This window comes from Ornithorhynchus anatinus, chromosome 16, assembly GCF_004115215.2.
Source record: "Ornithorhynchus anatinus isolate Pmale09 chromosome 16, mOrnAna1.pri.v4, whole genome shotgun sequence".
Lineage (NCBI taxonomy): Eukaryota > Metazoa > Chordata > Mammalia > Monotremata > Ornithorhynchidae > Ornithorhynchus > Ornithorhynchus anatinus.
This window is the reverse complement of record NC_041743.1, coordinates 11,292,937-11,306,529: the sequence shown is the minus strand read 5'-3', so window position 1 is coordinate 11,306,529 and position 13,593 is coordinate 11,292,937. Positions and strand designations below refer to the sequence as shown.

Below are 13,593 nucleotides of genomic sequence, written 5' to 3'. Positions count from 1 at the left end.
AGAAAGAGCGTAAGATGAGAGGAAGGTGTGGAGGGGGGGCAGGGACGGGCCTAGCCTGCGGGGTGGGGGCCCGGTGTGTCGGTGTCCTTCAGGAGAAGCCAAGCCCCTCCGAAGCCGTCCCACCTGCTCCTCCTCCTCCTCCTCCTGGAGGGTCCCGGGGCGGAGCTGCGGGCCCCGGGGAAGGGGTGGGGACACAGACCCCCCTCTCCCGCCCAGTCCGGGCCGCTCAGCCCGACAGTCCGGCCGTGGGAGAGGAGCAGCCCGCAGCCTCCAGCCGGCGGGAGGATCGCCCACCATGGCAGCCGTGCCCCAGCTCCTGCCGCTGCCCCAGCTCCTGCCGCTGCCCCAGCTTCTGCTGCTGCTGCTGCTGGCGGGCTCCTCCTCCATCTGTGCGGGGGCCGGGGGCGGCGGGGAGCCCGAGGGGGCTGCGGGGGCTGCGGATTTCCCGGAGTCCCCCCTGCAGAGCCCCACGCTGCTGGTGGCTCTGCTGGCCCGCAACGCCGCGCACGCCCTGCCCCGCTTCCTGGGCTGCCTGGACAGGCTGGACTACCCCAAGAGCAGGATGGCCATCTGGTGAGGCCGGGACACAACGGGGTCGGGGACCGGGCTCGGCGCCTCCTTCCTACCGTTCCGCGGCGGTGGGGTTTCCGAAGCGCCCACCCTCTGCCAAGCCCTGTTCGAAGCGCTGGGGGACACGCGAGGTTGTCCCGGGCTGGGGCTCCCGCTCCTCGTTCCCCATTTCACGGATGAGGTCACCGAGGCCCGGAGCAGCGAAGCCTCGGGCCCCAGCTCACCCAGCAGACCAGGGGCCCAGGCGGGATTAGAACCCACGACCCCTGGCTCCCAAGCCCGGGCTCCTTCCACCGAGCCGGGCTGCTGCTCATCGCTGCTCCATTAATGATGATGGTGCTGGGCGAGCGCTTACTAGAAATAATAATGATGTTGGTATTTGTTAAGCGCTTACTATGTGCACAGCACTGTTCTAAGCGCTGGGGGAGATAGAGGGTCAGAAGGTTGTCCCACGTGGGGCTCCCAGTCTTCATCCCCATTTTACAGATGAGGGAACTGAGTCACTTCAGAGAGGTGAAGTGACTTGCTCACGGTCACACAGCTGCCAAGTGGGAGAGTCGGGATTGGAACGCATGACCTCTGACTTCCAAGCCCGTGCTCTTTCTAGTGAGCTATGCTGCTTCATATGTGCCCAGCACCGTCCTACTCCCCCCGGGCGCTCAGTACAGTGCTCCGCACCCCTTCACTGCTCAGTTAGTACGATGGGTTGATGGGGAGAAGGCCGGGAGCGACGGACACAGCCCCCGGGGATGGACGCGGACGAGGGCTTCGTCTAGGTACCACGACCTCCTTCCCCAGCCCCGGCCGGAGTCGGAGCCCGTATCTTCCCCCCTTCCAGCCATCGGCGGTATTTATTGAGCAGTTACTGGGTGCAGAGCACTGTATTAAGCGCTTGGGAGAGTGCATTATTCACCGGGTTGGTAGACACGTTCCCTGCCCATGACGCGTCTGTGGGGGTGGAGGGGGGTGGGGAGGAGTTGGACATTAATATAAACAAATTGGGGCTGAAGGAGGGGTGAATAAAGAGGGCAAATCCAAATGCAGGCCCCCATTGTGTTTGTATTTTGGGGGCAGGGGCCCGGGGCAGGACCTGCAGCAGGGCGGGTGGGGGCTCAGTGGTCCCCAACTTCGCCCCCCTTTTTCCTCCTCTTACCCTGTTCACCCGACCCATACATCTGATTCAGTCATTCATATTTACTAAACAGCTACTGTGAGGAGCACTGTACTAATTGTTGGGAAGTACAATTCAACAGCAAAGACAGACAGTCCCTGCCTACAACGGGCTCACAGGCTAGAAGGGGGGAATCAGACATCAAAACAAGTAAACAGGCATCGGTAGCGTCATTATAAAGAAATAGAATTAAATATATACACATCGTTAATAAAATAGAATAATAAATATGTGCATATATATATATATATATACAAGTGTTGTGGGGTGGGGAGGGGGGTTGAGCAAAGGGAGTGGGTTGAGGCAATGGGGAGGGGAGGGGGTGTAGAAGAAAAAGGAGGACTTAGTTTGGGAAGGCCTGATGGTAGCCACCCTCTCCCCAGTATCGATCGGTGAACGGACCCTCTGTCTCGGGTTCCTGGGAGGAAGGAAGGAAGGGAGAGAACGGCGGGGGGCTCCGTGAGGGGCTGCAGGGAGCCGTGGGGTCCGGGCTGGGGGGCCGGACCGCTGGGAGACACCGCTCTCCCTCCTGCAGAAGGGCAGGCCAGGCCACCAACCCTGCAGGGATGATGATGGTGGTATTTAAGTGCTTACTATGCGCCAAGCACTGTTCTAAGCGCTGGGGTAGATACAGAGTAATCAGGTTGACCCACGTAGGTATCCCAGTCTTAATCCCTGTTTTACAGATGAGGTCACTGAGGAACAGAGAAGTGAAGTGGCTTGTCCAAGGTCACACAGCAGACAGGTGGCAGAGCCTGCAAAGGAAGCTGCTCTGGCTCCACCAAAGGGACCCCCCTTTACTCACCCAACAGGTAGCTGAGGGTCCCAGGAGGGGAGAGAGGGGGCGGGAGGGGGGAGAACAGAGCCTGCTGAACCCTGGTGCAGGAGGCAATAGAACGACCCACAGTCACGACCTCCCTGCCACTGAAGTTGTAAACAGGAAAGTAGGGGACTCACGAACTTTTGTTTCAAGGAAGCTAGGATTAAAGAAAGATTTATGCGATGAGAGCTCAAAGGGCACTTAAAAGTGTTTTTGTGATAAATGAGTTGCCCCGGCATCTGATGGAAGTTCTCCCAGGTAGCTCAGGTGAATATGTTTGACCCAGGTGGAATTTGCATTTTAAGTGGCTGCCAAGAACAAGATAAGCAGTATAGGGTCGCGAGAATCCAAACTCGGTGTATAAATTCCACTGTCCTCCCTCTTTGATTTAATGTTTTTCATTCTTTGCGCCCAGTGACTGTAGACTGAGATGATCAAACTTTCAGATATGGGAGACCCTTGTGTAAGTTATAGCCTATAGCATTTTGGAAACTACAGAATCAATTTGTCAGTGGTGGTCATTTGTTAAATGCTGATGTGTGTAGGCACTTGGTTGTGTGCTAAGGGATTCTGGACTTCAGCATTCACCATTAGCTCAAGAATTTGATTTTCTACCAACTTGTCTCTGAGAGTCTTGTTTGGCAGTAGGAACACCCTATGGAGATCTAGGGCTATATGTTGGGGCTAATATGCTTAGCACTTTACTAATCAGTTTTAGGATACTCTGTTTTCTGATATTTTTGGCTTCCATTTTGGAGGAAGCCTACCCTAATTACCTGGAAATTTATCAGATTCTGTGGTCATTGCTATCATTGGTTTGGCCTGGCTGCCTGCTTGGAGTTAGAGCCCTGCTTAATGGGGACTTCCCTATTTAATTTGAAATAATCTGTTGAATCATGCCTAATTTGCTGCATAACATTTTAATTACTTGAAATCCTCACCCAGTTTCATTTATATACTTATATAAATATGTGTGTGTGTATGCTAAAAGTGGGCAATGCCTTTTTAAAGGACAGTCAAGAAAATGGAACAAGGCTAGAGAAGTGGTAAAATTTAAAGGGATGGAAAATAGGTTTCATGAATTGGGATTGTTTGGCCTGAAGAAGAGAAAGCTGGAGGATGTTAACAGTTGGCTTTAAGTATATAAATGTTTCTGATGAAGAGGATGGTGGCCAACTGGTCTGTGTATCCTGAGAGGAGAAGAAAAATGACAAATTGAAGGAAGAGGCATTGCAGAGGGATAGTTCATTATAGTATTGAGTGTTTACTGTGTGCCAACACTTTATTGAATGCGGGGGTAGACAGTCCCTGATCCCCAAGGGGCTCCCAACATAACTTCCAACTGCAGGGTGAAAAAAGCTCTGGAACAAGCTGATAGAGGTTGAGGAGTCTACACTGTGGAAATCATTGAAAAAGAATGGAGTCTCCCTTCAGGCATACTGGATGAACCTTGAGCCTGAGAACAAGAACCTGCAGTGGGGGAGTTGATGCTTATTGCTAGGGGATTGCAGCACCCCTGCTACTTGTGGGTTGAAATCAGGCTGGGATGTAGGGAAGAGGCTGGGGAAATCTTAAGAGTTGAGATCCAGTATCTTTAAAGCTCCTGGTTCAGGACTCTGGTGGGTCGGGGAGAGGGGCTGGGTACCTTTACTCCTCTTTGGGTCTCGTGTCCCCAAAACCACCCTGGAGGGGGGCCTCTTGTCCCCGGGAGAATTTAGTAAAGAGTAAAGCCAGCAGGGAAGGCTTAGACATGAGGAGCTGGTGTTCCTCCTCAGACTTAACCTATGATTAAGAGCAGTAGAGCCAAGTACCATGAAGATGACAAAGAAAGCTAGGTTGGGAAAAAGCACATTACAATTTGTCCATGCACAAGTCTCTTGGAGAGATTTCAGCCACTCGTGGCATAGCTTTAGGCCGGCTAGGAACCCGGCTGTCTGAGCGAGCTAGCCTATAGTTACTAAAAAAAAATGGTCATTTTGCTTGGGTTGCGTTTTGAGAAGGGATGCCCACAATTGGGATCTATTTACTATTCAATTATTTTCCTTCATAAGGGGTCCCGTGCCAGAGAATTTAATTAGATATGTATTTTTTTCTGTTTGAGTACAGTGGGGCACTCACGCCGGCTTTTGAATACTTCTCAAGTTCTGCCACTACAGAGTAATTACCCTGTCATTTCACTTATGGTGTCCTGTCCACAGGCTTCTTGTGGATATGCTTTTGTCATCCAAATCCTTATTCCGACGAGGGCCATGTTTCGGTGGACTCGGCAGTAAATACATATTGGTGCACTTTCCAAAATCCCCAAGCCCATAACTAAAGTTAGCCCTCTGTACATGTGGCTGCTAGAACATCTTTTGCTATCATATAAAGATAAATATGGTCATGTTTCTTTACCATCGCTGAAGTGAATGATCGGCCAACCCCTGCATTCCTCCTCCCCACCTTCAGTGAGCTTCTAAAGACTTCCATTTGCACTCTGATTGCTAAATAATGCAAACACGATGGTGCCCAGGGGAATGCAGCTAGGTAATTTTCCTTAAACAGATTTCACCTCTGACCAATGAGTACAGATTCCAGCCTAGCCCAAGGGAAGGGACTGATGAACTCCAGTTTTAATTTCTGTCTTGCTGATCCACCTCAGGAAGGTAAAGAGTTCCAGTGTTTTTTTGTCAGACAATGGCAGTGCTTGTTTCACTGGAGCAAATAACTTATAATTCCTTCCCTCTTGTCCTGTCTCCTTTACTGAGTTTTGCCGTGAGGCACTCTGGAGTTAATAATCACCACTGAGGGAAGTGGGAGGAGGAGGAGGAAAGAAGGCAGGACATTTGTGGCCTTTATTGGAGGAGCAGGGATGTAAATTTGCAAGCCCCGTGCTGGGTGTTGCATGGGAGAAAAGGAACTTCAGACTTTATTAATTGTGAATAATTAAGGCAGTACTATTGGGTTAAATGGCTCTTGTAGCAATTAAGGCAGTTCTGTTGGGTCAAATCGTTCTTGTAGCTTTTGTACAAACAAGGAGCAACTCTTTTTTTATTGTTTTAAATCTTTTTATTGTTTTAAGCCTATGTGTTGTGGTTGTCCCTAATGAGAACAGCTGCCTTCAAGTACCTCAGTAAAACCCTAAACCTTCCTACTAATCTGAGAAACAATCATGCCTCATATGTAGGAAGTTCCTTTAGCTCCCTAAACTAAAAATAAGTCCCTTTAGAAAGGTAGGGAGGGGGCTATATAGTTATCGTAATTGTGCAAATGGGAAAACTGAGTCCTGGGGAAGTATGGTTACAGCCCTGAATCAGTGCTGTGGACGAGGATCCAGGTTTCCTCACGTGGAGTCTGAAATTCTGTTTAATAGAAAGTAAATCATGAGTAATATGTATTATGAAATAAACCCTCCAGTGATAATTCTGTGCTCACTGGCAAGTTATGCCTGGGAGAAACACAGGGAGTGATACCAAGACCTCTAATTCTGATTTCAGAGACTACAGAAGTATCTGAAACTCTCATCACACCATAACTTTGGCAACTATTAAGTAGATTTGGCTACTTCTGAGAAGTTTCCCACATCCTAGGATTACTCCTTGATGATATGGTCAGTCAAGTCTGAGCAGGGTCTTCCAGTTTCTCTCCGCCTTTGGATCTTTCACTGTGTGTGTGTGGGTGTGGGTGTGGGTGTGTATGAATGGATCTTCTCTGGTGATCGCATTTGAAAAACCTTGCATTAGACCATAGACTCCAGAATGATGCAAAAAGAACAAGCTATGCAGCCCTAGGAAAAGACTTTGTGCTCTGGGTGAGCAGGGGGATGGGTGGCGTTCTCTCCCCAAGCCTCTGCTGACAAGCAAGGCAGCTGAAGCGTCTCTGCAAAGTGGGCATGAATGATACTTGGTGGAAGAAGGGATCTACTAGGACCCTAAGTTCAGGGTGTGTCCAGGGAGCAGTAGGAGTCAAGTCCAGCTTGGCTGGGCCATTCCCAGAGGATGTTGGGTAGCTGGGTCAGGGTTAGCAGTAGCTCTTTGGATGCACTTGCAAGCCGGTGCGGGACTCTCGCCATGCTCGGGCTGAGATTTGATGGGTGTTTTGGTGTCTGTGCCAGGGGACCGTGCCTTACCCAAAAACCACTGTAGCTTTGGCTCACCTTCCTTATTGTCTTTTTGCCCTCCATCCAGGGCTCTGGACCCTGCTTCAGTCGCAGGCTTTGAACTGGGAGTCGGAAATGTTTCCAGAAGCTGATTATCTTCCTGGGCCTGGCCCTCTAAGGCCTCCTATCCCTCCCAGTTTGGGAGCAGAGGAGGTGAGGGCATAGGTCTCTTATCTGTGCTCAAGCTAGATCTGCCACTTCTCTGTGGCTCAGTTACCTCATCTGTAAAATGGGGATTAAGACTGTGAGCCCCATGTGGGAAAGGGACTGTGTCCAACCTGATTTCTTGTATCTACCCCAGTACGGTGCCTAGCATAGAGTAAGTGATTCACAAATACCATAAAAAAAACAATAAAAAGCCTCCATAACTGAAGGCATTAGACTTTATGGAGTCTGTAGGTTTGTTTCATGTGAAGACACCTGTGCACAGAGAAGCAGAGCAAGTCCAGCTGGTCATTTTCTCCAAGAGACTCAGATGGCCCCCAGTGGTCAGAGTATCCAGGAGCAACCAAACTGGGCTAGCCGCCAGGAAAAAGGCTCCGAATCGAGTTAGCACTCCCCCAGCTATCCAGTCCCTCCAGGGAAGTTGTCTTTTAATTTTAGCAGGTAACAACAAATCTCCCTGTGGTAAATTATGATTGATTGGCCATTCCAAATATAGAGAATATGGCTGTAATTCATTCTGAAATTCCCTGCCACTCAGGCCCTGGGGAGGCACTGGCTTTTTAATCAATCAGTTCATAAGACAGTGGTATTTGTATGCTTACTGTGTGCAGAGTACTATATTAAATGTTTGGGACAGTACAATTTAGTTGGCAGACATAAGCCCTGCCTTTAAGGAGCTTACAATCTCGTGGGGGGACGGACAGTAAAATGAATTACATGCAGAGGAAATATTTGAATGTTTACCCCATTATCCCAGTCTCTTGAGTGGATTAGCTTTGGAATTGACCAGGGCTGTTTATTCTACCATATATGTGCAGTGACCCTTGTTAAGCTATTGAATTATCCAGCCCAGGCTGAAATTCAGGCTCAGGAACCCATGTCCTCTACTGGGGACAACAGTTGCTGTTTTTTTGGGTGCTGGCTTATGCCTGGCCACAGGGCAGGTCCTGCCTCTTGCCCCATTAAATTCAACAGGCTGCAGCCTGTCTCCCAGCCACTGACGCGAAACAGCTAGACATCCCAGCCGGCAGGTCCCCGATTGAGGTTGTGCTCCTTTAAAAACTCAGCACTCAGCAACCTTGTGCATTCTTTGTCCTGCAGGTCATGTTTGCAAGCTGTGCTGAAAGTGCATAGCCCTGAAATGATAAATATTCATCTTCAATATTGAAGAGAGGTCGTATGGCCTCTCTGTGATGTGCCATTCATTCATTCATTCAATAGTATTTATTGAGCGCTTACTATGTGCAGAGCACTGTACTAAGCGCTTGGGATGAACAAGTCGGCAACAGATAGAGACAGTCCCTGCCGTTTGACGGGCTTACAGTCTAATCGGGGGAGACGGACAGACAAGAACAATGGCACTAAACAGCGTCAAGGGGAAGAACATCTCGTAAAAACAATGGCAACTAATGGCCATGGTCAGCACATGGTGCCAGATTGCTGATGAAGGGGTAGGTGGGTGGGGAAAGAGGTTAATGACCTAGAGTAGAGAGAGATAGATGTAAATTTAGACTGTAAACTTGTTGTGGGCAGGGAATGTGTCTATTATATTGTATTCTCCCAAGTGCTCAGTATAGTGCTCTGTATAGAGCTCAATAAACACAGTTGACTGATTAAACTTTTTGTGTCAAGGGAACATGTCTACCAGCTCTGTTATACTGCACTCTCCCTTGTGCTTAGTACAGTGCTGTGCACACAAGAGCTTAATAAATATAATTGATACCATCTTGCACCTGGCTGCCTTTTGTTGAGGCACTGTCTAAACTCTAAGCTTGTTATGGGCAGGGAACATATTGGCTAATTTGGTTTAATTGTCCTCTCTCAAGAGCTTCGTACAGCACTCTGCACATAGTAAGGGCCCAATAAATACCATTGATTTAAAACTGTTCAGATGGAATGGGTCTATTGAACTTCGCAAGGAGTATCTCCTCTGCCTCAGTTAAAGTCCCAAAGTGTGGTGCCATATAATCTGGAATTGCCAAAGCATCTTTGGTCAAGGCTCAACAGTGCTTGAAACAAGTAGGTCACACTTATTCCAGGGGCTGGGTGGCTGGGCTGCTTTTGTGGATTGATTTCAGATGGAAGCTGCACTTAGAATTGCAAGTTACTAGTGAATGATCTGTAAAATTATTAACTTAAAAGATTATTATTATTAGGATGAAACACAATGGTATTATAATAGTCTTATTCACCAGGTTTTTGGAATCTCAGTGCAAACGGGCAGGGTTTTGAGCGAGGTAGGACCTGGCATTCATAGTTCGAATAAGACTGAGAGGGGATATACAGAAAGGAGAGATGCAGAGGGAAGGAGACAAGAGATGAGATGATAGACATGGAGATGGTAGAGATGAGGGGAGTAGAAAGGAGAGCTAGGCCTGTACAAAGCAGGTTTCCCCATCCTTCTGCCCCTCTAATTCTCTCTCTTCCCTTGCCAACACCTCATCAATTAAAAAAAATACCAGTCTCTCACACACCTCTCCCCCATTTGCTGGGCAAAATGCCACCATTTCCATTAGATGGCTCTGAGTTGTTGCTGGGCAGCTGCTTTTTGTTTGGGGTATCTCCTCCTTGGGCCTCCTTTGTCCAAAGCAGGACAGAGGGACAAGCCTTAGCAGTAGTTAGCCTTCATCTATTTTGTGGAGGCAGGCTCAGTGTGTGGGAGTTGGCTCATTATTGTCACCTCACCCTGTTCCCCGAACTCCAGCTCACACCCCAACATTCTGCGCATCTTTTTCCAAGAACTCAGTGTTTTCCCATGTCTCTCCTCATTGTGCCCTTATAATATCCCAGTCAGATGAGGAAAGCGAGGCCCAGAGTAGCTAATTTCCCCAAGGTCACAAAGTGCTTGGCGGCATCAGTTCTGTTTTCCCGGTGCTGCATGCTGCATTCCCTTAAGGCCAGCATTTGCTAAGGGGCCAGACAATCTCCCCACAGAGGCAGAGAAGTGGATCCTAAGGGGTCTTCATGGAAAGAGGAAGGACGGAGGTCTAGAGACTTCCCTCCATCCGCCCTCCCCAGGAGAATGAAGTGCCCGGAATCCCATGGAGAAACACGACATTTCTGGCAGCCTCATCTCCAACAAGGAGCCCCTTGTTCTCGATGGTAAAATGCTTTTCAGCTTCTTTGCAGGCAGACAGCCATACCGTGTCCCTTCTGAATCCCACACAACCCAAGGGAATGGGGTGCCGCAGCCAAGTCGTAACCCAGATTTTCTTTCCTTGCCTCCCTGTGTGTCATTTCAACCAGAGCCAGCACCTCCTTGTGTCCGTGCCGGCCGGGCTGGGGATCGGGTGGTGCCGACGGACAGGGCACAAGGGCCAGCCAATCGGCAGCCAAACCGGGAAACCCCAAAGCCCCAGCCCCAGTAAACACTCCATAAATCCCATTGATTGATTTGCCTTTCTGCTCTTTGGAGCTTGTACTGCTGCATGGGCACATGTATTTTAACCTTGTACAATGTTAATTGCCAATTATAATTTTACAATTTTTTTCCTGTTCTTTTAGCTAAGGAGATAATTTGTACCTTTCTAAAATAGAGGGGAAGCCTGCTTGTCTGTGTTCTGAGAACTCCTGGTCATTTGTTTGGGCCATTCTAAGGTTAAGGTTTAGAAACACCCCATCAAGCACAGCTTCCTCTCCCAGCTAGACTTGAGAGCTGAACACCAAATTCTGAATATCCTTTGGTGGGGGAGGGCCATAACTTCAAGCCACCAGCTGATGGCAATGATATTTCTTTAGGATAGGAAGGCTCAAGGGTGGCCTAATGGAAAGAGTACAGGCCTGGAGTCAGAAGATCTGGGTTCTAGTCCCAGTTCTGCCACTGACCTGCTGTGTGACTTTGACTAAGTCACTTAACTTCTCTGGGTCTCAGTTTTCTCATTTGTAAAGTGGGGATAAGATAGATTGTGAGCCTCACACGGGACAGGGATTTTTGTCCAATCTGATAACCTTAAATTGATCCCAGTATTTAGCAAGCAGTAAGCACTTAATAAATTCAGTAATTATAACTCTTCAAATTTGAGTTTTTCAGGTTGGGCTAAGTTCTGGTTGTTGCAGCTGGTAATCAGCCTTGGCACTGGGATTGGGAGAGATGGCTTGGAAGGAGTAGTTGGCCAAAAATTTTGTGGCCTTTACCTTGATTACCACATGTAGTAGGAACAGAGTAGAGGGGATGATATTTGATTGGCACACGGGTATTATTATTATTATGGTATTTAGTGCTTACTATGTGCCAAGCACTGTTTTAAGCACTGGGGTAGATACAAGTAATCAGGTTGTTCCATTTGGGGCTCACAGTCTTAATCCCCATTTTACAAATAAGGTAACAGAGCCACAGAGAAGTTAAGTGATTTGCCAAGGTCTCACAACAGACAAGTGGCAGAGCCGAGATCGGACTCCACGTCCTCTGACTCCCATGCACTTGCCACTAGGCCATGCTGCTTCTCAGCATGTGATAGCAGAATGCCCGAGATTGCCTGCCGGTCCAGTTCCTGCGGGTGACTTTCTGGATCTCTCAAAAGCTCTCAGGCCAGGATCAGTGCTGGCTAATGGAGTAAATACCATTGATTAATGGATGGAAACTGCCACCTCCCACCCAGCTCCTCTAGGCTTTGCCTCTGTGGTTCCCCAACTTTTAGTTTTCTCTTCCGGCTTCCTTGCTTACCCCAGGTCCCGTGGCTTTCTCTTGGCCCACCATATCTCATCTTTCTCTTCTGGCATTCCTTCTTGCTCTCAATCTGCTTATTCTCAGCTTCCACTCCTGGCTTCCTCCAACTTCTGCCCAATGTAGCAGCAGAGTTCTGTGTGCACTGAGTGGGCCCCCCACCCACAGGCCAGGGTGGCCTTGTCAGACCTGGGTGGGCCAGGTCCCCACTCCCATTTCTGCCCTGGCTCTCGGAGGCAGGTAGGTAGCTGGTGACTGGGGTACTACCAGAATGGAAGTGAGTCTGGACTTGGAAAGTGGTTCAGTTATCACTTCCAGGGCACTCTGCTTTGCTTATAGGGTGGTTCTGTATCAGGATGGTTGAGGCCTATGTGTCTGAGTCTACAGTGCTTATGCAGCCTGTGGGGACAGCTGTGAATGTGTGGTGGAGGTCTCCAGAAACAAGCCCTTGGCCACTTCTAGTTTAGCTCATGGTCACTTCCTTTGGTGTGTTCTTAGCCATAGACATTAGAGGCACAAATCTCTCCCATCTTCCAGCTAGGAGGAGGCACTCTGGCATTTTGCCCACGCTTGTTTTTGACATCTATTCTTGTTCTGAAGAATAATAATAATAATAATAATGTTGGTATTTATTAAGCGCTTACTATGTGCCGAGCACTGTTCTAAGCGCTGGGGTAGACACAGGGGAATCGGGTTGTCCCACGTGGGGCTCACAGTCTTAATCCCCATTTTACAGATGAGGGAACTGAGGCACAGAGAAGTTAAGTGACTTGCCCACAGTCACACAGCCGACAAGTGGCAGAGCTGGGATTCGAACTCATGAGCCCTGACTCCAAAGCCCGTGCTCTTTCCACTGAGCCACAGAATTGACTTTGAGCACCTAGGGGATGGAGTTTCTGACTTTTTCAGGAGTTTTGAATCTTAGCTGCTTTGGTTTCTGGATTCATATATCTTGCTTTTGTCCCCGTCCTTGCCTTGACTCACCATCAAAGACCCTTATTTACATACCAACAGACTTCAGACTCTGATATTTGGGATGCATAAACTCCCATTTCCCATATGAAAAAAGTATGATTTTACTGCCCACTCAGCTTCCTGGCGCTATCCTGAACTGCGGAAGGAGACTGTGGCCTTTTTGGTGTCAGGCTAATTTGGAGGAAGAGATCTGGCTTGGTTGGCCCTAAGTTCCTTTGACTGCTCATGAAACCTTAAACCTTTAGATATTTGGTCTACACCCTGGTTTAGCTCAAGAACTTGAAAAAAGCGGTCTTTGGCATCCCCTATCCGCAAGAACATAAGCATTTCCATGTGGTGCCCTCAGACAAATCTACCCAAAAATCTAGCTATGATATAATCCAAATGGAAGTTATTAATATATTGTGGTTGCATTTGCTGGTGTTTTCCCAAAAGGAGATGGCTCCATTTTGGTGCCTATGATTCTACAAACTTTCCTACAAATGGTAAGATGCTAAATTGATGCAAAGACTGATGGAAATATTGTGTCACTGATGGCTCATACATGGCACAGCCATGATCGCTTAAAACATTCCATCCATTTGCCTCTGGTAATACTCACTTTTCTCCCCACTTCAAAGCCTTATTTAAGGCACATCTCCTCCAAGAGGCCTTCCCAGACTAAGCCCCACTTTTCCTTATCTCCCACTCTCTTCTGCCTCACCCTGACTTGCACCCTTTGCTCCTTCCCCCTCCCAGCCCCACAGCACTTATGTATATATCTTTAATTTTATTTGCATTGATGTCTGTCTCCCCAACTCTGGACTGTAAGCTCCTTGTGGGCAGGAAATATGACTATTATTGTATTATACTCTCCCAAGCGCTTAGTACAGTGCTCTGCGAACAGTAAGGACTCAGTAAATATGATTGAATCAAATGAATGAATCAATGACTTTTCAAGGGGAAAAAGAGAGGGGATCAAGCTTTGTTGAAATTGCTTTGCCTTCCAAGCTGTCAGTCAACAGAATTTACATGCTTCTTGCTGGGTGGAGAGCTTTGTGTGCAAGATGGAACCTCTGCCCTTAAGGAGTTTTCTGATTTAGGACATCATT

General features: G+C 48.4%; 1 protein-coding gene across 1 annotated transcript in view; it reads left to right on the top strand.

Annotated features, from left to right (window-relative positions):
* The first annotated feature begins 418 nt into the window (after positions 1-418).
* The window catches only part of COLGALT2 (collagen beta(1-O)galactosyltransferase 2), a 52,895-nt gene continuing 39,720 nt past the window's right edge, over positions 419-13,593 (top strand). The window contains exon 1 of the mRNA XM_029080703.2: positions 419-573. Coding sequence (XP_028936536.1) covers positions 563-573 — 11 coding nt within the window. The 5' untranslated portion in view covers positions 419-562. The remainder of the gene's footprint in view (positions 574-13,593) is intronic.